Source organism: Xiphophorus maculatus, chromosome 17 (assembly GCF_002775205.1).
Source record: "Xiphophorus maculatus strain JP 163 A chromosome 17, X_maculatus-5.0-male, whole genome shotgun sequence".
Classification (NCBI taxonomy): Eukaryota; Metazoa; Chordata; class Actinopteri; order Cyprinodontiformes; family Poeciliidae; genus Xiphophorus; species Xiphophorus maculatus.
In genome coordinates this window covers 997,977-1,023,510 of record NC_036459.1, presented here as the reverse complement: position 1 = coordinate 1,023,510, position 25,534 = coordinate 997,977, and the positions used below count along the sequence as shown (strand labels likewise).

The 25,534-nt window shown below is 39.8% G+C and overlaps 1 protein-coding gene across 11 annotated transcripts in view; it reads left to right on the top strand.

Moving 5' to 3' along the window:
* Positions 1-25,534, top strand: part of grip1 (glutamate receptor interacting protein 1) — a 76,638-nt gene that overhangs the window by 20,037 nt on the left and 31,067 nt on the right. For 4 of the 11 annotated variants that reach the window (XM_023350270.1, XM_023350276.1, XM_023350271.1 and 1 more), the window contains exon 1: positions 14,307-14,594. The exons of 2 other annotated variants lie outside the window; for them this stretch is intronic. In XM_023350270.1, the coding sequence (XP_023206038.1) occupies positions 14,459-14,594 (136 nt within the window). In that variant the 5' untranslated portion in view covers positions 14,307-14,458. Of the gene's footprint in view, positions 1-14,303; positions 14,595-23,533; positions 23,825-25,534 lie in introns of those variants that run through there. 5 more of the 11 variants (XM_023350279.1, XM_023350272.1, XM_023350273.1 and 2 more) reach the window with 5 other exon arrangements.

Sequence of the window (25,534 nt, the reverse complement as noted above, 5' to 3'; positions counted from 1 at the left end):
ATACCCTATTTTTGAGGATTTGCTGTGTCGTCACAAATTCACCTAGAAATGCCATTCAAATTTCATTTTGTAGATACGTCTGTGATCTCTTCGAAAGTGAAGACGGCTCGTCGATACCAGTTACGGTTTGTCCACAATTTGCCTCTAAGCGACCCAAACTTTCTCATTTTTGCTCAAGTTAGAGTGCGTTTCTGGCTGCTTAGAGTGAGAGATGAAGACAACTTTTTCAACCCAAATCATTTTTGAAATCGCCATCACGCCCACAAATATCGCACGATTAGTATCAAAATCGGTCCTGACATTGATACGCCTGTCTGCTCCGGTAAAATGTTTTCGAAATTTATCTAGACCGTACGGTTTTCTGTCACGGTGCTTCAGAGCAAAGTCATGCGACAGGATTTTCTGAGGCTGTCTGAGGCTCTCTCCCATGTATTTGAATAGAATTTCAGATCTGGGCACAACATTTCTTTCTCTCATCGCTGTAAATGTTCTGAGTGAGGTACAGATATGAATCTCGGGACTATCGCAGAAGACACATTGAACTGTCATACGCTGCAAACGCTTTTCGAATATGTATTACGGTTCCCGAACAAGAAGGATTTGTTTCCAATGCTTTTTTGTCAGTAAAATGTGTTTGCTCAAACACACAGTGTGTTTGAGAGCTCAGCGCTCAGAGCTCACACCTGCTGAGACCATTATTTACCATAGCAACGGAACTCAAGAGGCTATTGGCTGCTGATTTGGACTACAGATACGCATCGCTGTAGTTCTATCTATCCTCAGTTGAAACAGATCAGGACTGAGAACTGGCCTTTAGAACTACCTGCTGCTATGGGCTGTATATAACTGATTTAACTCAGTAACTGTTACACATGGGATTAGTTTGGAACTTTAAAATTAAGCATACTGAAAATTTCAAAATAAAAGCCTTGAATATTTTACATGACGTAATTGCTCTTTTTGGCCGTATATGACTTTTTCATCCAAAGCAATGTTACACATGGGATTAGTTTGGAACTTTAAAATGGAGCATAATAATAATTTCAAAATAAAAGCCTTGAATATTTTACATGACGTAATTGCTCTTATTGGCCGTATATTACTTTTTCATCCAAAGCAATGTTACACATGGGATTAGTTCGGAACTTTAAAATGGAGCATAATAATAATTTCAAAATAAAAGCCTTGAATATTTTTACATAATGTAATTGCTTTTTTTGGCCGTATATGACGTTTTCATCCAAAGCACTGTTACACATGGGATTAGTTTTGAACTTTAAAATGAAGCTTAACAAAAATTTCAAAATAAAAGCCTTGAATATTTTTACATCATGTAATTGCTCTTTTGAGCTTTATTTGACTTTTTCATCCAAAGCAATGTTACACATGGGATTAGTTCGGAACTTTAAAATGGAGCATAATAATAATTTCAAAATAAAAGCCTTGAATATTTTTACATCAGGTAATTGCGCTTTTTGGCTTTATGTGACTTTTTTATCCAAAGCACTGTTACACAATGGAATAGTTTGGCCCTCTGAAATGAAGCATACTGAAAATTTCAAAATAAAAGCCTTGAATATTTTTACGTCATGTAATTGCTCTTTTTGGCCGTATATGACTTTTTCATCCAAAGCACTGTTACACATGGGATTTGTTCGGAACTTTAAAATGGAGCATAATAATAATTTCAAAATAAAAGCCTTGAATATTTTTACATCAGGTAATTGCGCTTTTTGGCTTTATGTGACTTTTTTATCCAAAGCACTGTTACACAATGGAATAGTTTGGCCCTCTGAAATGAAGCATACTGAAAATTTCAAAATAAAAGCCTTGAATATTTTTACGTCATGTAATTGCTCTTTTTGGCCGTATATGACTTTTTCATCCAAAGCACTGTTACACATGGGATTTGTTCGGAACTTTAAAATGGAGCATAATAATAATTTCAAAATAAAAGCCTTGAATATTTTTACATCAGGTAATTGCGCTTTTTGGCTTTATGTGACTTTTTCATCCAAAGCACTGTTACACATGGGATTAGTTCGGAACTTTAAAATGGAGCATAATAATAATTTCAAAATAAAAGCCTTGCATATTTTTACATCAGGTAATTGCGCTTTTTGGCTTTATGTGACTTTTTTATCCAAAGCACTGTTACACATGGGATTCGTTCGGAACTTTAAAATGGAGCATACTGAAAATTTCAAAATAAAAGCCTTGAATATTTTTACATCATGCAATTGCTGTTTTTGGCTTTGTATGACTTTTTCATCCAAAGCACTGTTACACATGGTATTAGTTCGGAACTTTAAAATGAAGTTTAACAAAACTTCCAAAATAAAAGCCTTGACAAAAATTTTAAATCGTACTGAATGGTGCACGTCCGCCTCGCTTAACGTTCTTGCGGTTCTCCGCGTGCCACTGCTTACGTCGCGGCGATGCCGATTTGTGGCGTGACGACGCCGGGCCCGAACCCCACGGGCGCGCCTTGGCAGGCCCCGGCTAAATTTCTTCCGAAATTTTTTCTTCTTTATTTTTCTTCCGTAACCGTTAATGCGGCTCATACCGCTTGGTGCACACCTACAAATGAGGTATCAAAACCTGCAGAAAATTCACGCCATTCCAGCTATTACTTCTGGTGGGATTTGGGCTTAACGTGGCGACATAATTCGCAAAAAACTACGAAAAAAACCCCATTATAAGTCAATGGGAAAAATCCTAGAAATACCCTATTTTTGAGGGTTTGCTGTGTCGTCACAAATTCACCTAGAAATGCCATTCAAATTTCATTTTGTAGATACGTCTGTGATCTCTTCGAAAGTGAAGACGGCTCGTCGATACCAGTTACGGTTTGTCCACAATTTGCCTCTAAGCGACCCAAAGTTTCTCATTTTTCTTCAAATTAGAGTGGCAGCCCATCTCGGTTCATATCTGGGCACAACATTTCTTTCTCTCATCGCTGTAAATGCTCTGAGTGAGGTACAGATATGAATCTCGGGACTATCGCAGAAGACACATTGAACTGTCATACGCTCGAAACGCTTTTCGAATATGTATTACGGTTCCCGAACAAGAAGGATTTGTTTCCAATGCTTTTTTTCAGTAAAGTGTGTTTGCTCAAACACACTTGTGTGTTTGAGAGCTCAGAGCTCACAGCTCACACCTGCTGAGACCATTATTTGCCATAGCAACGGAACTCAAGAGGCTATTGGCTGCTGATTTGGACTACGAATACGCATCGCTGTAGTTCTATCTACCCTCAGTTGAAACAGATCAGGACTGAGAACTGGCCTTTAGAACTACTGCTGCTTTGGGCTGTATATAACTGATTTAACTCAGTAACTGTTACACATGGGATTAGTTTTACACTTTAAAATTAAGCATATTGAAAATTTCACAATAAAAGCCCTGAATATTTTTACATGACGTAATTGCTCTTTTTTGGCTTTATTTGACTTTTTCATCCAAAGCACTGTTACACATGGTATTAGTTTGGCCCTTTAAAATGAAGCTTAACAAAAATTTCAAAATAAAAGCCTTGAATATTTTTACATGACATAATTGCTCTTTTTGGCTTTATTTGACTTTTTCATCCAAAGCACTGTTACACATGGTATTAGTTCAGAACTTTAAAATGAAGCATACTGAAAATTTCAAAATAAAAGCCTTGAATATTTTTACATCATGTAATTGCTCTTTTTGGCTTTATATGACTTTTTCATCCAAAGCACTGTTACACATGGGATTAGTTTGGAACTTTAAAATGAAGCATACTGAAAATTTCAAAATAAAAGCCTTGAATATTTTTACATGACGTAATTGCTCTTTTTGGCCGTATATGACTTTTTCATCCAAAGCAATGTTACACATGGGATTAGTTCGGAACTTTAAAATGGAGCATAATAATAATTTCAAAATAAAAGCCTTGAATATTTTTACATCAGGTAATTGCTGTTTTTGGCTTTATGTGACTTTTTCATCCAAAGCACTGTTACACATGGGATTAGTTTGGAACTTTAAAATTAAGCATACTGAAAATTTCAAAATAAAAGCCTTGAATATTTTACATGACGTAATTGCTTTTTTTGGCCGTATATGACTTTTTCATCCAAAGCACTGTTACACATGGTATTAGTTTGGCCCTTTGAAATGAAGCATACTGAAAATTTCAAAATAAAAGCCTTGACATATTTTAGATCAGATAATTGCTCTTTTGAGCAATAAATAACTGATTTAACCCAATGACTATTACACATGGGATTAGTTTGGACCTTTGAAATTAAGCTTAACAAAAATTTCAAAATAAAAGCCTCAACATGCCCCTGAGGTTAGTGCACCGCCGCAGGCAGTGCAATAATATTATTCTGCATTATCTGTTTCTCTCAGGTTAGGGAACTGCCTTGCACAGCAAGGCAGTTCATTAGCATTAGCATTTTGGCTTAAATAAGCTATTAGCTATTTATTGGACTTATTAGCCATGTTTAGTATACTGAATGGAGTAAGTCCATTATAGAGAACATCCTAGTGATGTCCCACATGCTAGTGACAGCAATGATGCTAACATTAGCATTTTGCTAACTACTTGCGTTTTCAGCATTATATAACTGATTTAACCCAATGATTGTTATACATGGAATTAGTTTGGACCTTTGAATTGAAGTTTAACAAAAATTCCAAAATAAAAGCCTTGACATATTTTACATCAGATAATTGCTCTTTTGAGCAATAAATAACTGATTTAACCCAATGACTATTACACATGGGATTAGGTTGGCCCTTTGAAATGAAGTTTAACAACAATTCCAAAATAAAAGCCTTTAATATTTTTACATCAACTACTTGCGTTTTCAGCATTATATAACTGATTTAACCCAATGACTGTTATACATGGAATTAGTTTGGACCTTTGAATTGAAGTTTAACAAAAATTCCAAAATAAAAGCCTTGAATATTTTTACACCAGCCACTTGTGTTTTGAGCATTATATAACTATTTTAACCCAAGGACTATTACGCATGGGATTAGTTTGGCCCTTTGAAATGAAGTTTAACAAAACTTCCAAAATAAAAGCCTTGAGAAAATTTTAAATCGTACCGAACGGTGCACGTCCGCCTCGCTTAACGTTCTTGCGGTTCTCCGCGTGCCACTGATTACGTCGCGGCGTCCTTTGGCGTCGACGCCAATTTGTGGCGTGACGACGCCGGGCCCAAGCCCGACGGGCGCGCCTTGGCAGGCCCCGGCTAAATTTCTTCAGAAATTTTGTTTTTCTAGTTCTTCTTTATTTTTCTTCCGTAACCGTTAATGCGGCTCATACCGCTTGGTGCACACCTACAAATGAGGTATCAAAACCTGCAGAAAATTCACGCCATTCCAGCTATTACTTCTGGTGGGATTTGGGCTTAACGTGGCGACATAATTCGCAAAAAACTACGAAAAAACCCCCATTATAAGTCAATGGGAAAAATCCTAGAAATACCCTATTTTTGAGGATTTGCTGTGTCGTCACAAATTCACCTAGAAATGCCATTCAAATTTCATTTTGTAGATACGTCTGTGATCTCTTCGAAAGTGAAGACGGCTCGTCGATACCAGTTACGGTTTGTCCACAATTTGCCTCTAAGCGACCCAAAGTTTCTCATTTTTGCTCAAATTAGAGTGACAGCAGACCTCGGATCAGATATGGGCACAACATTTCTTTCTCTCATCACTGTAAATGCTCTGAGTGAGGTACAGATATGAATCTCGGGACTATCGCAGAAGACACATTGAACTGTCATACGCTCGAAACGCTTTTCGAATATGTATTACGGTTCCCGAACAAGAAGGATTTGTTTCCAATGCTTTTTTTCAGTAAAGTGTGTTTGCTCAAACACACTTGTGTGTTTGAGAGCTCAGAGCTCAGAGCTCACACCTGCTGAGACCATTATTTGCCATAGCAACGGAACTCAAGAGGCTATTGGCTGCTGATTTGGACTACGAATACGCATCACTGTAGTTCTATCTATAGTGGAATACTCAGTTGAAACAGATCAGGACTGAACTGGCCTTTACAACTAATTGCTGCTTTGGGCTGTATATAACTGATTTAACTCAGTAACTGTTACACATGGGATTAGTTTTACACTTTAAAATTAAGCATATTGAAAATTTCACAATAAAAGCCCTGAATATTTTTACATGACGTAATTGCTCTTTTTTGGCTTCATTTGACTTTTTCATCCAAAGCACTGTTACACATGGTATTAGTTTGGAACTTTAAAATGGAGCATAATAATAATTTCAAAATAAAAGCCTTGAATATTTTTACATCATGTAATTGCTGTTTTTGGCTTTGTATGACTTTTTCATCCAAAGCACTGTTACACATGGGATTAGTTCGGAACTTTAAAATGAAACATACTGAAAATTTCAAAATAAAAGCCTTGAATATTTTTACATCATGTAATTGCTCTTTTTGGCTTTATTTGACTTTTTCATCCAAAGCACTGTTACACATGGGATTAGTTTGGCCCTTTGAAATGAAGCATACTGAAAATTTTAAAATAAAAGCCTTGAATATTTTTACATGACGTAATTGCTGTTTGTGGCTTTATGTGACTTTTTCATCCAAAGCACTGTTACACATGGGATTAGTTTGGAACTTTAAAATTAAGCATACTGAAAATTTCAAAATAAAAGCCTTGAAGATTTTACATGACGTAATTGCTTTTTTTGGCCGTATATGACTTTTTCATGCAAAGCACTGTTACACATGGGATTAGTTCGGAACTTTAAAATGGAGCATACTGAAAATTTCAAAATAAAAGCCTTGAATATTTTTACATCAGCTACTTGTGTTTTCAGCATTATATAACTATTGGGATTAGTTCGGAACTTTAAAATGGAGCATACTGAAAATTTCAAAATAAAAGCCTTGAATATTTTTACATCAGCTACTTGTGTTTTCAGCATTATATAACTATTTTAACCCAAGGACTATTACGCATGGGATTAGTTTGGCCCTTTGAAATGAAGTTTAACTAAACTTCCAAAATAAAAGCCTTGACAACATTTTAAATCGTACCGAATGGTGCACGTCCGCCTCGCTTAACGTTCTTGTGGTTCTCCGCGTGCCACTGATTACGTTGCGGCGTTCTTTAGCGTCGACGCCGATTTGTGGCGTGACGACGCCGGGCCCAAGCCCGACGGGCGCGCCTTGGCAGGCCCCGGCTAAATTTCTTCAGAAATTTTGTTTTTCTAGTTTTATTTGTTATTTCTGATGGTTTGTTTATTATTTTGGATGTTTAAAGAGTTTTCCAGTTCCAGTGTTAAATATTTATTAGAATTTAAAGTTTATTGATTTTTGAGATTGATTTCTTGCATTATTATGCTATTATATTACTTGAAAAGGATCTCAGAACAACAATATTATCGTTTATCGCGATAACTTCTAGAACAATTTATCATCAAGCTAAATTTATTATGGTTTTTCATCATTAGGGGAATATTGTCAAAGTTTTGCAGACATTTGTAATGGAAACACAGAGGCCAGTCACAATTGCAAATTTCAGTGGATGATAAATTTATCCCAGAATTTATTGCGATAAATGATAATATTGTTATAATTATGCAAGAAGAAATATGAAGTCTGTAAACAAAATTGTCCTTTAAGAAAAACACTAGTTGAGACCAAACTGAAGACTTTTATCATCCAGTTTTTGGCAGAAAGAGAGAAAAGAGGAATAAATATAAATTATTCAGATGTAAATTATTGAGTATATTTTTATGAGTTATTGCGACAGGCCTGGATGTCTGAAGTGCACGTGTTGGGGAGGTCTCTGCTTGGCCCATCTCTGTTAATTTAGCTTAAATGCATCAATATTTGTTAGTTGTCTTTGAAAACTGAGAGACGGTTGAATGGCTGGAGACTCAGTTGAATAAAACCTCGGAGAATTGCTTTGTTTTTTCAAAATTTTTAACTTTTTGATGTTGCTTTGCATTTTTACTAGCAGCAGCCTGATGTTTTTTCTCAGAATGTGATCGCTAATAATTTCTCTGCCATTATAGGAATAAGCTTCCTATCAACAGACTGGATGCTAATCTCAGGATTACAGTCACCTGTTGGAAACAAGATTATTAATCTGTCTTTGTTGCTCACAACGACTTGCTGATATTCAGCGTTCAGCTTTGTTTGTTTTCAGCTTAAATTTAGCATTTTGAAAATCTGAGCAGAAAAAATTAAGACACAACAAAAAAATAGGATTTTAATTCCAGATGGAAGTGAGTGTAATACACACACACACACACACACACACACTGAGCCCTGGCAGCTTCCAGGTGGACACGCTGGCATCACACACAGTCATTTTCCACGTGGATAAACCCAGCGTGGACGCAGAGCCGTTCACACCTTGCGTCCCAGCGTGTCTCTGATGGTCCAGCGCTCGGCCCGGCTCCACAGCCTGCAGAGACGGACTCCTCTCTGATCCGCTTCATCCTCTATTGTGTGCCTGTCTGCCTCCTGCACTCGTCTGATAACTGATTTTTTTGTTGCTTCCTCCTTTTGAGGTTGAGCTCTGAGACAAAACGCTGCAGGTTCGGTTCAGTCCGGCGTGAACTGCCGTAAGGTGTGGATTCTGGGAAACCGGTGCTTGTTTTCTCCAGGAATGCAGCTCAGTCATGGATTTTTCTCCTGCACATGTACTAACCACAGGGAATACAAATGATGTTGCTTGTTTGTGAGCTGCAGATTCACGCTGTTTGTGTGGATCAGTTCTTCTTGCAGAATGAATTCCTCCTCAGGAAATCTGGTGATTGAAAATACATTTTTCTGCTTCCCAATAAGACTTCTGGTCTCTTCTATGGACTGTCTTCTTAAACGTTATCATAATTATTTCTGTAAGTGTACAATAAGGAGCTAAAGCTTTAAACTACAGTGGATTCTCACCTATTCATTGATTTTTCTGTGGAGTGTAACTCCAAATTCATCGCAGAAAAAACAATTATTTGCTTTTTTTTGTACAGTAGAAGTAAAAAGGCAGTTTGGGTAGCTAAAATACTTTGGTCGTAATGTGAGACCGAGACTACCAAATTGCAAAATTTGTTACATTTTCAGTTGCTGCGATTCTCTTTCACACTTCACTGTATCAAAGAGCCTAAATGTTTTTTAAAAAAGCAGTTCTCCTCCTCGCCTGTGGGGGCGCTGCACCAAGAATCACTGAAGGAAACAACATGAAGAAGACACTGAGCATAACTTTCTTAGTCACAAAGTGGAAACAAAAATGGAGGCATCAGATTTTTTCTTTTGTCACTGGCAAAAGACCGCGAGCCATTTCTAGCGCTAGGCTAGTCCGCTTGTTTTGGTTGTATTTACCCAGAATGCTCTGCGTTGTAGTCCACTTCCTGCTTTTGGAGCGGTTTCCTCCTGACCAAGACTGAGGTTTGTAGGGGGACCAGAGTTCGGTTAGCATTCACACTTCCCCAAACGAACCAGACTTTCTAGGCAAACGGCCTGGAGTTGGACTGAAGCGGACTACTGTACGTCAAGCATCTGTCATTTTTTTATGTGGGTTTTCATAGTTATTTTATTTTTTTACTCTCTTTGACTCTGTTAAGAGGTGGGAATCTGTTGAGCAGCCAACATCCAAAGAAAAACATTCAAACCTGGACAATTTTTGATCAAGGCTGTTGGAAGGAAAGTGTTTTACAGTAGGTGCTTTGGTTGAAAGTTTCTTACTCTAAAAGACTAAAAACTTTATCAGGAATTTAAGGTAGTAATGAAATGGCTCTTCATAAACTTACTTGACGTTTCCTCCAGAAGCATCTATGGATATATCAGAACTTTCCCGTGTTTTTGGTTGTTTGGTCTTGTTTTTGTCCTCCAACTGGATGTGGGTCCAGGTTGGACCGAGCCTTTGGTGAATGATCGGAGGTCGATGCCTTGTGTGTTTTTGTGTCCATTAGGAACCAGGGTCAGCCACTCTGCAGTCCATTAGAACCACTGATTCTTTCTTTTTAACCTCTTTTACTTCGTTTCCATCCGTCTCACTCGGCCTCAGGCGTCATCAATCATTGCCTGACTCTGCCCCACTGCATTATGGGTAGTTTCCAGTGTAAAAGCCCAACAGAAACGTTCGGTTTTCCTCTCCAGACTGCTGGGTGTAACTTACAGCTCCACACGCTGCAGTTCCTCAAAGTGGACAGCAGGTGGCAGCAGAGGATAAACTGCTTGCATGCTTGTGTTTAAGTGGAGCGTGGAGAACCAGATTACACACACACGCAGACACACACACACACACACACACACACACACACTCACAGATGTGCCGTCCAATCACGTTACAGAGCAGCAGAAGCCTGGAAGCGATATGGAAATGAGCTTCTCCACTTTAGCAGCCTCTTTCTCTCTCCGTCTTTCTCAGTCAGCGCCTCTCGACCCGGCGGTCGGTTGTCAGTTCTGTGAGCGTAAAGCTTTGCTGAATTAGCTTTTGGGCTGCTGAAGCCCTCGGGAACGTCTGACAGGTGAGGAGGGAGGAGTCGAGCTTTTCTCCTGGTCCTCAAAGATGCTGATCCAACTTTACCTTCAAACATCCCTCTTGGATTCTTCTTCTCACATCCAGATTGTCGCTGTAGGTCCGGTGATGCGCCACACATTAGATCCACGTTTCACTTCCCCAGTTTACAGGTTAAAATGCTCGTAGTTGAGGCAATAAACCTCAATGAGTTTCTATTCCAGCCCCCAAAAGTCCAAATAATGCAGACTCTGCAGCTTTGGACTCAAGGAGATTTGAGTGACTTTATGCTGGCGCCAGATGGGCCGGTCTGAGTATTTCAGAACCAGCTGATCTACTGGGATTTTCACACACGACCATCTCTGAGGTCCCACAAAGAGAAAATATCCGGTTGGAAAACGCCTGGTTGGTCAGAGTAGAGACAAAAGCAACAAATAACCACAAACAGTTACATTCACTGTTACAGTTACATTTTACTACACTGCACTTTTTACTTTTGCTTGAGAAATTTTATTATGAAGTCAAACAAAGAGTAAAATTTCTGGATTTTGTTTTAACATGTTTTAACCAAAACTTCCCCTGACACAGACACAGCTACAGTTTTTGTTAAAGTTTCATCAGTTTTTAATTAAAAGAAACTGATTTGGAAACATTTTCTTTAGTCTGATTTTAGTTTTTGTTACTTGTATGAATTTTTGTCATATTTGTCCTTAAAATACTAAAATTTCCACGTAACTTTAGATTTTGGTCCATCCGATGATGTCATTTTTGAATATTAAATTATTAATTTGATCATCTACTCAGTACTTTTTACCAAATACTTTTTTACTCTTACTTGAGTCATTTCTTGGATGGCTACTTTTGAAGTTTTTTTTATTATTACCATTTTATTACATAATGGTTTCAAAACAACAATAGTATCGTTTATTGCAATAACTTCTGGGACAATTTATCGTCCAGAAAAGTTTGTTTAATTTAATAAAGTATTTTTGAATTAAACTGCAGTGAGTTTTTAGAGGCTGAACACTTTAAACTCTAAACTCATGTCGCTGCTGCTGGTGGCGTCCGTGTTTCAGGATTCTCCGTCAGCGTTTCTGCGTCTGCAACAGGAGCTGTCAGAGCATGACAGAGGTCAAAGGTTAACACAAGACGCTACATATTTTCCAGTGTGTTACTGAACTCCCTGCAGACCGGCTGTCAGTCAGAGCGAATCAGGAATCAAGCGATGGTTACCGAGCGTCACAGTGTTTTACGGTTCCTGCAGTCAGTTTTTAATGCAACTTTTACACCTTTTCTCACCTTACAGACACAAACCAGGGATTTTCCTGAGATTTTATACGATAACCAGCAGTCTGCAACCTTTAGTTGTAAAAACAGCCTTTTGATAAATATCTACTATGAGACGTTTGTCATCTTTGCAGAACCGCCTTCTTATTTGCTATTTTTTAGGTTATAAAATAAATAAAACTTACATTTTTTTCTGGGTGCTGTTATTTAGATATTTAGGCTTCCAAACCCTAATTAGTTAGACTTTTATGATATCGTTTATCATTTATTGTGATAAATTTGGAATTCCAGAGTTTGAAAAATCACTTGCTAGAAAAAACTCAGAAATCTTCTCAAAAATTCCTGTTTTAAAAGTCAATTTTTTTTACTTTTGACACTGGAAAATGTAATTTTTTTCTAGAAAAATTCAGATTTTTTGCTAGCAAATTTGCAACTTTTGTAACTCAAACATTTCCAAGATTCATCTCAAAATCTCTACCAAATTCTCAACTTTACAAACTCAGAAATTTCTAAGTTTTTCTAGAAAATTTCAGACATTTTTTTGGCAGAAATTGACTCCTACGTTTTCATAAGTGTTTCTTGTCTGCAATGAATCTAATACGCTGTAGTGTAATCTAGTGTGGAAATTGAATACAGTAGTTTCTGATTTCTGCAGAGTGCAGATCAGTCTAATTTGATGAATTTGCCTCGTTCTGTTTCTTTCGGCCTGATCTTCAGTCTGTGTTGTAGTTTTTGCTGCTCCAGCATCTTTTCCTCTGGATTCTTATTAAAAACGAACTCAGACGTTTCCCATCACCTCCCGTCTGTCGTCCGTCTGAACCTTTCCCAGGAATCCCATCAGGTTCTGGGCTCAGAAACGACCCTTTTGAAACATGAAGACTTTAATTTTAGTCCAACCTGGAAGCTTCAGACGGTGTTAATTTGTCTTCTGTGTTTTTGATTTTTCTGCTCTCGGCTTGTTTGGCTTTTCTTCTGCCAACTGGGATCTGCTTGGATCAGCGATGAGCTTCTGCTGGATCAACAGTTTGGTTTGTGGATTAAAAAAGGAATTGCAGTAATTGAAGAGTTGATATTTTAATATTTTATAGTAAATCTGACCACATTTATCCCATCACCTACTCTAAAGCAGACTTTAGTGGATCCAAATATGCATTTAATTAACTTATTAATTAAATACAGCAGGTGTTTTCAGAGGGAGTCACCTGAATCTGGTTTAGTACAGATAAAATGCAAACTGGTTCCCTGTTAATGACGCAAACATGCAAAACTCCTACTTAACAAAAATAATTGGGTTTGGATGCTTTTAAAAAAGTTATTTACTACTTTTTGTTTAACAGACTAACATTTTCTGCTCTCTCAGGTTGAAAACATCGCTTTTCCAGTTTGTTCAGGTTGTAAAGCATATCTAGGTTTGGGCTTTGACTAGGCCATTCTGGGATGTAACAGATATTCATGAATATTGTTGGGTGATTTTATTTAGAGCATCAGAATAAAGGGGTCGGAGTAAAAATTCAGGTTGCTCTTTTCAGTAGAGCTGAGCGATATGGCTAAAAAATATCAGATTTTTTTCATTCCAGATTTGATTTTTGATTTTAGTCGATTTCTTTTCTAAAACATAATTTACAAAATATTTTTAAAAAGTGGCTTTTTGTGTTGGATTTCTCATAATATTACAACGTTTTTCTGACTTTATTCTGGTAATATTGCGACTTTATTCAGGTAATTAAAAAATAAATTGTATCCTGGCCTTAATATCCCATCATAAATTTAATCTTAATTCAAATGTAAGAAGAAGTAAAACAAGATGGCCACCGTAGGCGTGAAAAAAATCCTTATTCTCCAAAAGTCAAACATTTAATTAATTGATCAAATTGATTTCTCACCCTGCCCTGCTTTTCAGATTTCTGAGTGAAATTTTTAGTTGGTCTGTTGCATAAAATCTCCATAAAAAGCATGAAGTTTGTGATTTCTGTGACACATTGTGGTAAAATATTGGTCTATGGTGGCAGAATCGGAAACTTCTGACCGTTTTCTGGGGGATGCTGGTGTTGCTCTTTGGTCCGGTTGGAGTGAGCAAACTGAGAAACGCTGACCAGGTGTTGTTTCCAGAAAGGTGGAAGACAAAAAACCGGTGGAGATAAAAAACAAAACAAAAAAAACCGCCGCCTCTTCCTCTCAGCGCGAAATTACAGACCATGCCGAGGAATCCAGAGCCCTCCCCTCCCCCTTGGAGTGTGAAGAGGAGGAGGAAGGTGGCAATCATGGATGAGAAGGAGGAAAGGATGACAAAGAAAGGGAGGAAGGAGCTAATGAAGGAGAGGAAGCACACAATGGAGAGCTGAGATGAAGGAGTGTTTTGTGTGTGTGAGGCGAGGTTTTTGATTGGCCGAGGCCGCTGAAAGAAGACTGGAACAGAGGAGGAGAGGAAGGCTGCAGAGAATACAAAGAGCAAGTGTGTCAGAGAGAGTGTGTGTGAGGCGTCCAGAGGTGTGTGTGTGTGTGTGTGTGTGTGTGTGTGTGTGTGAGTGCAGCAGCAAGCAAAAAGCCAAGAGGAGGAGGAGGAAACCTGATCCCACTCCCTCTCCCCGTCTGCCTGTGTGTAGCTCGCTCATCGTCCTCAGCATCGCTGCTAGCTTAGCCCGGCCCGGTTTGGACCCGGTTTGGACCCGTGGTGCGCCGGGATGGAGAGGTTCCTGGCCCTGCTGCGCCTCCTGAGCCGGAGGCGGCGAGGGAGGCGGTACCGGGCGGACGACGACTACCAGGAAGGCTATGAAGACGTTTACTACTACACCAGCAAGTACAACACACACCTTCTGAGTGAGTGCTGCAGGCAGGGCAGCTTATCAACAGATTATCACTGCTGAAGGAGCTCCAAGCTGGGGCTGGAGTCCTCCTCAGAGGACGCCGGGGCATTTAAAGCGGCCCGGCTGGGCGCAGGGAGCAGGTGCACGCGAGGTTCCCTTCGATTTGACTTTAAAATGAGGTGAAAATAGGAGCGCGTGGCGGCTTCTTCATTATAGATGAAGGTCTTTTCTCAGTTACGGCACACACGCCCGCTCAGGTGTCCAGGTGGATCGTTGGTAATAACAAGGCAGGAAGTGTTTACAGGAGGAAGGAATGTGGGAAATTCATATAATTCCAGGTTTCTGTTGCGGTGAAATCCTGCTGAACTTCAACAAGCGTTGCAGGAATCCTCTTCTTAGCTTTTATTTACGGATCAGACGTCTCCTGGTGGACATGATTTATCGTGATTAATCTAATTTAGTAATCGCAAGCTGGCGTATACACTCTAAAAAAGAAAATTTGCTGAAAGAACACGGCATGTTTTTCTTCCAGTCTAAGAAAATTAGTAAAAGTATAAAACCTGCGACTGCAGCTGCTTTGTATATACTTTATCTTAGCGCTAAAATGATTAATCGTGATGATTTGATTATTGAAAAAATAATTTAGTAATTGATTAATCATGAACTGGTATTCTTTAGAAATGAAAGTTTATTGATCTTTGAGAGAAACTGGATCAAACTGGATGTTGTTGGTTTATAAGAAAATAGTTTAAATTGTTAGTTTAGAACAATTTAGAGCAAAAACCTTCTTTGTAAAAAGCCATTTTAAGCAATATGGCTTAAAAATTTAATCTTTTTAATACTTTTTTGTTTTCTTTTCTAAAAAAATAATTACAAATGAGAGAGAATATTTTTAAAAAGTGTTTTTTTTATTTCAGTCATCCCTTCTGTGAGTTGTACAATGCAGGATTTTGGTGTAATTATAACAACATAGTCAAAATATTAGCAGTAAAAAGATGCAATTTTACCAGAAGAAATCTTAAAATTATGTGAAAATAGTTTTTTTTAAAGAAAAAGCTTCTGCCGCATCCAGCTCAGTTTGTCTTGTTCTTTTTTCAAAATACTCAGTAATTTCTACAAAAGTTTCAAAGTTCTGCTACTGATAATAGTTTGATGCTGATGTGTTAAAATATTAAGTGTTTCCTTATTTGTAAAACCAACATATAGCTTCACAAGATGCTCTACTTTTACTTTTTTGTTATTTTTAAGTTTTCATGAAGTCGCCACTTTATTCCCGTATTATTAAGTGTGCTTGTCAACCAAGATGGCCGCTCTGGGCAAGGACTACGTTGGTGAAAGAAAAATCCCAATTTCCCAAAGATTCAATCTTCAAAAACCAAAAATTTGTTTATCAGTTTAATCCTCAACCGTAGAAGAATTAATAAAAAATATATTTTCCATCTTCAGACTTTCCAATCAATCGGACCAATCTTTATTCTCTCATCTTTAATTTCAGTTTAAATTTGACCGTTTTCAGGTGTTTGCTTCATTAAAAATCCAAACCCTTTTATTTCTAACGCGGCCGTGTCGGACAAAGCTGAGCTGTCTTTGTTCTGACAGCTTCTTCCATCCGTCCCTGAATAAATTTACAAATCAGGCCTCTGTGGATCTGATGCCATCAGATCAGACTGGATCTGTTGCTAAAAAGGTGGCAGGGCGTGGCGCTTTCAGCCTGATCCTGCAGGTTTTTTACTTTTTTAGACTCTGATTTACCCTCTGAGGCCAGTTTGGATCTAAATATACCAAACAAATCAATCTATTGAAGTGACAACGTTCAGACTTGTTTCAGGCACCTGGGACATCAAAAGAAGGACATTTGCTTAAAGAACAACAGACAAAAAGCAGCAATTATGCCAAAACTGTACAAATGTATAAATATTGCATTTAAAATACAAATAACCTTCTTTGCATGTAAATTTGTTCCTCCCATAATTCCTAAAGTCACAGTTTAGCTTCACCTGGTTTAAAAAATCCTATTTAAAATTTGAAGTCTGGCTCTCTCTCGCTCTTTCACAGCCTGGATGAAACAGACATATTGGATTTAACAGTTCGCTCAAGTTTATTTCTGAATACTTGTGACATATATCATATATGTCATTGTAGTATCAGTGTTTGCAGTTCACAGGATTGGATGCTAATATTTATTTACCGGTTGGATGGAGTGTTAGTGGAGCAGATGCCCAAAATGCTGAAGGCAATGGTGAACAAAATGGGATTTATTGCACCTGTTATCATGTAGTCTTGATGAAAATTGCGAAGAGGTTGTAATGTAGTTACAGTTTCCACAGTTTGGTTTGTTCTGCTGATTTTTTAGGTGGTTTATGGCTTGGAAATGTCGGAGAAATGTTGTTAAAATCTGAAGTTTCATCCCGATTTCTGGGTTTTAAAGGATGGGATTTTTTTAAAAAAGCACCAACATATTTTCTTCTAGATGACTAGAGAGGATATTTAGTGTTTGATTTCCTGCAGCTGGTTTTCATGGGTGAACCCTGGTTCCCGTCGCCGTCTGCGAACCTTCAGAGAAACCGCCGACTGGACTTTTCCAAACTGATTAACGATTCTGTTTGGCCGCCTCTCGCTGGTTTTCCCCAAAGAAGACCCAACAAACAACTCTGAGTGCGAATTTAATCGTCTAAAACATGACTTCTGAGCGTGTTTACATGCTGAGATTTACTGCTGAACTTTGACCCTGCTTTGGGAATGTACAGTTTGTGTGTGTTTGTGCTGCAGAGCTGCCAAAAGGCATTTCTCGAAGCCATCGTCCGATTCAGGGTGTGTGTTGTGGTCATTGCAGCGTGTGATTATATTTGAAAGCGATTTATGGCTGGTTGACTGACTAACCCGGAGACAAACACAGAAACTCTCCTCAGACCTGCTTTATTGGGGCTTTACTCCCTGATTTAATGTCTTTACCAACATTAACGTGACAATCGGTGATACCCGGGTTTTTACATCTTTTCCCCCTCAAGAGTCACATTTCTATTCAAAGGGGAGATGTGTTTATGTGCTAGGCTCATTTTTACAAATCTAACATTTTAATCATCGATGTAGTTTAATTGATCTACTCCAATCAACTATGTAGCTTAATTATTACTGTATGAATACATGAATCCGTTTCTCATAAATATTAGAAAACAAAATGTATGCAGACTAAGTGATCAATGTCTCAGGTAGAAGATGGGACCGATATAAATTCCTAAAAAAATACTTTTTGGACATAAATCTAAATTTTATAACATTATAATCTATTATTTATCACAGGACATAAAAAACAATTTTCTGAGCAAATGAGCAAAAACAAAGCAGTACATCAGAGGATTTACCAGAGTGGAGAAGCAGACATTTTTCTAGAGGTCCCACCACAGTTAACAGTCTAGACTTTGACTAGGCCTTTGCAGCACCTTGAATCTTCTCTATTTACTCCCTGAATCAATCTTGGACAGATTGACTCATGTCTGACAATCAACCAGCAGCAAAAAATAAATATTTATTTTTGAAGCTAACTATGCAGCTCTGACCTAAATATTTAGTTAGAAAGCTAAAATTAACCCCAACCTAAATATTTAGTTGTCAAGCTAAATATTTAGCATCAATCTAATTAAAATAATTGAACAAATGGTAACTGTACGGCTTTGGGAAATCAAGCCCCATTTTTCCTCTTATTAGAGGCTAAATAACCCAAATTATTGCTGTTAATTTATGACTGTGTAACTTGACAAACGGCGCCCCCTACGTCTTTATTTATTATGCTGTATTAATAAATATTGTCTTGAACTTTTTCACATTTCGTAATGTTACACCAACAAACTGCAGCGTGTTTTATTGGGACTTTATGTGGTAGAACAACACAAAAGTTGCTCATGAATATGAAATGAGGGATAAATCCTTGCAGTTTGTGGTGCAACATGACAAAATGTCAGACTTTGAACTTCTCAGATTAAATGTTTCCCCCTCAGATCTGTTGATGATGAGCAGCTTTCTAATGTTTTTAGCAGTCACTGTCTCCTGTCTCACCTTCCCTCTCCGACCGCTCCGTCGTCTCAGCATGTGCAGAAATATTATGATGCATACATTAACACACAGAGAAAGTGACGGTTGGATGATCCAGAGCTCAGAGCTGTGCAGCTCACAGCCGTCATGTGTGATGCGAAGGCTGCTGACATAGAAAACGTGCTAATTAATGCATTAAATCGGCGCTCGGTTAACATCTCTGTGTCCAACGTGACGGAGATGAAAGATCAGGAAGCTCTGCTGCGTCTGATTGTTCCTGTTTGGAGGAAACAAATCTGTTAAAAGCAGGAACATCTTTGTTTTTATCCCTTCCTGGCTGCCATTAGCAGACCCATCATGAAGCGTTCGCCTACATGTTTTTTACCATGTGTGAATGTGTTAGACTCCCCTCGACTCCGCCGGCTCCAAGGCCCACGTCCTCCACTCGTCCGTCAGCTGCCGTTGGCGCCGAGCCGCTTCGTCCGGAGGCGGCGTTCTTCTCCCGATTATCTTCACAGCCCATGAACACACACGAGCGAGCGGCGGAAAGTAGAGCAGAAATTCGCGCAATTAATTAATCTGCAGGCCTCTCAGGATTTACTGCGCTTTCCCCTCATTATTTGGATTTGATGTTTAATTAGTTCTTTTAAATTAAAGAACAACTTCCTCATTTTTCCCCCTCTGATTCCCTGCAGACAGTTGCCAGTTCATTAGGTACATCTGGCTCTGAGTGATGCAACAAACCCGGCGCTTTCCATATTTCTAACGGACATCCTGCTGGTTTCTGTTCTTGCTGCTGTTTTATTCTCTTAATCTGCAGCTTCATATTTTACTCACATGGCTGGGAAAATTGGTCAATGTAGCAATTTGAATAATTTCTTTTTAGTTTGAGAAAAACTTACTCTTTGAAACAACTTTCTCTATAATCTGTGTTGAAACTCTGGGACTGCTGAAATTCCACACCACATCTTTAGTCCGCTTTAATCCAACGTCCAGTTCGTTCAAGTGCTAATGCTAATCAGCCCAAAATGCGAACTCTGGTCCGCCTTCAAACCTCAGTCAATGTTCAGTTAAAGTGAACTCTGGTGCGATTTCAATGTCAACGCCAAGACTGCTCCAAAAGCAGGAAGTGGAGAACGGTGCAAAGCATTCTGGGTAAATACAACCAAAGCAAACTAGCCAGCGTTAGCAAAAGAAATGAATTGTGGTCTTTAGCTAAAGACAAAAGAGAAGTCCTGCAACTGCTAAAATCAGATGGCACTCCATTTTTGTTTACATTTCATGAAGAAGGAAGTAGAGCTCAGTGTTTCCTTCAGTGGTTCTTGGTGCAGCGCCCCTAAAGGCGAGGAGGGGAACAGGATGCTGAAAGGGTTTGGTTGGTTTGACTCAGCGTAGTGTGAAAGAGAACCACAGCTGGAAATAGAACAAATGTTGCAGTTTTGGTCCCAGATTGAACCGAGTCTAACAGACTAGCTAAAGCTGGTTGTCTTTTGCTTTTTTAGTTACCTTCATTTCACGTACGGCACAGGTCGGTCAGTGCGGTTTGGTCCGCCATATTCAGGAGAGCGTTTCCACAGCCAGCTGGACCCAAAGTCGATTTAGACACCAATACATATTTCCCAGGTGTCGACACACTTCTGTGGATTTGTATTTGATGCTTTAAGCTGCGCTTTCCTACCAAGATGGCGGTCATGTTTGTGGACTCAGAGGGATTCAAAACTAGGACCTTTTTGCTTTAGGACAACAATGCAAACAACTTGGATTCTTTGTCACGTCTTGTTTTTATTCTTACTCCACCTGGAAAAGCCGGATGCAGAGTTCTGGTTCTGGTCGGACTCAGTGTGTCGTGGCTTCATCCCATCTTCACCGCCTCTCACATGAGCCGGTCTGTTGGGCCGAGACTATTCTCTCTAATTAAGGGGTGGCACGTCTCTTCTTCTTCTTCCCGTCACAGAGGCGTGTTATTAACACCCAGTTTATGTGCGCACACAGAAGATGTCATGGTGACTCAAAACCTCGTGTTCACACACACACGCACGCACCCCCCCCACACACACACACACACGCGCACCCACACCGATTTTGTTGTTTTGCCAGCAGCTGTGATGATAACCTGGAATGTGTGTGTGTGGTTGGGGGCGGGGTGTGTGTGTGTGTGTGTGTGTGTGTGTGTGTGTGTGTGTGTGTGTGTGTGTGTGTGTGTGAGCTCTGCTTTCATCTGTAAAATCACTCTTTTGTACGTCGCGGGGTCGCTCTCGCCCCTCAATTATTCATCGGCCTGTTTCCATGGTAACCGCTGCGGCCGCATGCGCGTGTGTTCGGCAGCAGCGGGACGGGCTTCATCAGCTCGCGACGGTGTATTATTACACGCGAGGTGCGTTCAGGGACGTCCGTAAACTTGGGCACTTAGCAGCAGAACCTTTCTGCGCTGGAACCGGTTGGTTTGCATCGATGCTGAATCTGGTTCTGGTTTCTTTTGGTTCTACTTCCTGTAACTCTTTTCCTGGTTCTGATTCTAGTCGCGATAGCGGCTTATCTTGGCCCGGTTTCTCGGTTCTGCTGGATCCACCTTCTGATTTATGATACAACTAGTTCTGTTCGTTAGCTGGTTCTGGTTCATTAGCTGGTTCTGCCCCAGTTTGTTGGATTTTAACAGATTTTTTCATTTGATCCTGTTTGAATTCTTTGGACCTTTCAGAACCAGTGTTATAGATAACATTTGGTTCTGTTTTTAGACTCTTGAGGAACACTGTGATCCATGTAGTTCTGGTTCTTTTGGTTCAGAATCCCAGAGTCCAGATCTATCTGGGTTCTGGTTCTGATGGGTTTATGGATCTCAGCTGGTTCTTCTTCATTTCTGATGTTCTCTTAACGGTTTTACTGGTACTGATCCAAGATACAGTCGATGGTTCTTCTGAGTCCAGTTCTGTCTGGATTTATCTGATCTGCTCAGCTGGTTCTGAGTTGTTGGGTTTAGCTCGGATCGAATCCCATTGCTTGAAGGTTTCAGAACCATTGTCAGGTAGGATGGGTTCTGTTTGGTTTGGACCTCCACTGAACCAGAATGTTTCTTGTTTTTGGTAATTTGTTGGGTTTGAAGTGTTCTGGTTCTGTTTCGAACTGCTCTGGGATCTTTTCTGGCTTATTATTTGATTTGGGTCTGGGTTCAGTCTGGTTCTGAACCAGCTCTGGTCTTTCTGAATGTGCTGGTTCTGAAACTCCACAGTGGTTCTAATCTAACTGGTTACTGGTTCTGGTTTCTGTTGGTTTTTATTGATTTAAACTGGTTGTGAATGGTTTGGGTTCTTTTATATTATATCCTCTTGGTACTGGTACTGTTACTGGTTCTGGTTCTGGCTTTAAATTATTTAGGTTTTCTGGTTTCGGTTCTGACTGATTTGGGTCTTTGCTTTGATGAATCTGCTTCTCACAGGTTCTGGTTTTAAATATTTTCTAAATTAATCTGGTTGGAGTTGGTTCTGCTGATTCCGAACCATTTGTCTGGTTCTGGCTGGATCTTTCAGAACTTTTGTCAGACCCATTTCTGACTGGTCTGATGGTTAATCAGATGGAACTTCCTGTGGTTCTGGTGTTGGATTCATGTCTTTATTTCCTCCACATTTCTCTGGTTCTTGGGTGTTACACTTCCTCCATCTTTGATTCTGTTCGGTTCTGGTACCTTTAAATTCTGGTTCTGTTCCAGTTCTGAACGGGTTCAGTAATTTCTCCAGAATCTCATCCTTTAAGCTGTAATCTCTCTGCCCTTTTTCAGCTGGTTCTGATTTTATGTTGCTCTTTCTACTTTGTGATTATTTTTTTCTGATTTTTAGAGCCAAATACTGAGATTAAATATTACTGGAAGTTAAAAAAGAAGAAGAAAAGTAAAAAGTTTGGTTTAAAGATAAACAGTAGAGCTGCGGTTCTGTCGTATCATCATCAGGAGGCGTGACGGTCTCAAGGTGAATCTGATGTAAATCTGACCAGCAGGGGGCAGCAGACATCAGATTCTGAGACATAAGAAGTCTTTGTTGGACTGAGGATGATGATGATGCTGGTGGGGAGACACGGACTGAGGAAGGCTCACAGAGAGAGAGAGACACAGCGGTTATAGTAAAATATCACAGATTATACCTTTAATACACAATGACTGACGTTAATCTGCTGTAATCTGCTGCTGGAACACTGACCTACATGTCTGACCGCTTCCTACTGCAGGACACGCCCCCTTACCAGCTGCCGGCCAATCACATGGCACACTACGCAGGAGCTGAGCGCTGATTGGTCCTCACAGCGTCAGGAGTTAAACAGCTGCAGCCTCCAGAATCGGACCGTTTAATTAGTCTGGGTCAATTTAATAATTGATTTTATCGGATTTGTTGTTAATAATGCTGCTCATTTTGGCTGTTTAATCTGTTTCTGCTGATTTATCGTCTCTCTTTTCATTTTGTGGTTAAATTTAACATGGAACTAATACTTATTATTGTAATAAATATTATTAAGTAGAAAATCAGTTATTTTCTTCTGAGGGTTCAGAGGCACTCAAAGTAAAAATATAATTTTTTAAATAAAAATATATATAAGAAACTAAAATATAGATTATTAAAAGTTAAATTAAAATAACAAAAGTAGAACATTTATCACAGAACTTATTTTAGTTTATAACAAAAACAGTAAATTTGATCTATCCATCCGTCCATCCATCCGTCCGTCCATCCATCCATCCATCCATCCATCCATCCATCCATCCATCCATCCATCCATCCATCCATCCATCCATCCATCCATCCAGATGCTCAGTCCAGTGGTGAGATACAGCATCCTCCCTCCTCCTCTTCCTCCTCTTCCTCCTCCAGTCTGCGCAGACTCTTCCTCCCCCTCCCCCTCTCCTCCCTCTTTTCCCCTCTGGCTGATTTTTTTATTTTTTTTATCTGAGAGCTTCACATCTGCAGCGCTCTCCGCCTCCCTCTCCCGCCTTCAATGACAGTTTCGTTTTGAGGAGCTCCTCCGTCTCTCAGCCGCTCGCAGAGGAAGAGGAGGAGAAAGAGGAGGAGGAAGAGTAGTATTTCCCATTTTTCCTGTCTTTCTTTCCCGTTCTTCATCGGCGGCTGCTGCACCTGCATGGCGCTCGGGGGGGAGGCGACGCTCGGCTCGGCTTCACTATGATCGCCGTGTCGTTTAAGTGTCGCTGCCAGATTCTGCGTAGGGTGAACAAAGGTAGAGACAGCGTGCATGTGTGTGTGTGTGTGTGTGTGTGTGTGTGCATGTGTCTGTGCGTTAGCATGCAATATACATGCTGCATGCTGGTCGTGTGTCTCTGGTGGCAAACTGCTGACATTGAACATGAAGAGAGGAGAAGGGGTTATTGGGTATTACAGCCAGCTGTGTGTGTGGGTGTGTGTGTGTGTGTGTGTGTGTGTGTGTGTGTGTGTGTGTGTGTGTGGGTGTGTGCGTGCGTGTGCTACACGATCTCCTGATGGATCCATCCAGTTGATGGCTGCAGGTTGCTGCGGCTCCGGGCAGCGTCCTATTATCCAGGATCTAATATTCATGTGTGAACAGGAAGCAGAGCAGGCAGGCGATGGCTGGTTGTTTGTTTGTTTCTGATCAGATTCTCCGTCTCTCCATCCGGTTTGAAGCTTCAGGTGTTTCTTGGCTGCTTCTTTTTTTTTTGCTTTTCATCGCTGTGACACAACTTTCAGGGCGAAACCGTGAGCTCGAGCTTTTTTCTCTCCTGTCGGAAAGCGTTTGTGTCACGCTGAAATATTATTCTCCGAGATTAAAGTCAAACTTCTCGTACTCGACTCTTCAGGTCCAACTCAAAGCCTCGATTCTTACACTAACTGTGTTCAGTCTGCTGAATTAAATTCTAGTTTGTTTGCCTACAAAGTCTGGTTCTTTTGGGGAGAACCCAAAAGAACCAGACTTCTTTTGGGTTCTCCCAAGTTGAAGTTTGGTCCACTTACAAACCTAGGATGTTTTTATACCTGATAGTCTGGTAAACTTGGTTTGATTGGGACCGAAACTGCAAAGTTTTTCAGCTGCTGTGGTTCTCTTTCACACCAACCAAATTAAATGAACAACCTGTTCCCCTCCTCGCCTGTGGGGGCGCTGCACCAAGAACCACTGAAGGAAACTGCATGAAAACCTAGAAAGATGACACTGAGCTCAACTTTCCCAAAATGTAAACAAAAATGGAGTGGCGTCAGATTTTAGCGGTTGGAGTGTTTTGCTTTTGTCTTTTGTAAAAACGGACATCACATTTTTCCTGCTGGCTCTAGCCTAGTGTGTGTGTTTTGCTTGTATTTACCCACAATGCCCTGCGATTTAGTCCACTTTCTGCTCTTGTCTGTTTGGCTTTTACATATGTATTTGAACTACACCAGAGTTCGCTTCCAAAACAAGACCTACATTCTTCTCTTGTTTTGATTAAAGTGAACTCAGTCCGCTTTAACGCAACTCCAGTTTGTTTGCCTAGAAGGTTCGGTTCGTTTGGGGGAGTGTGAATGTGTAATCGGACCAAAAACGCTTAAAAATCTTGGTGTGGATTCGGTTGAAGTGAACTCTGGTGCAGTTCGAATGCATATTTGAACACCAAGCGGACCAGAGACCGCTCCGAAAGCAGGAACTGGACTACAACGCAGAGTATTCTGGGTAAATACAACCAAAACAAACACGTGGGCCTAAATTGCTTGTGGTTTTTAGCCAAAGACAAAAGAACAACCACTAAAACCTGTGGAGACCGTTTTTCTTTGCATGTTGTGAAGAAAGAAGTTGAGGTCAGTGTCTTCTTTGGTTTTTGTGTTGTTTCTCTCAGTAGTTCTTGGTGCAGCGCCCCCACAGGCGAGGAGGGGAACAGGTTTTTCAAAGGATTTGGTTGGTTTGACTCAGTGTAGTGAGAAAACCACAGCAGCTGGAAATGTAACG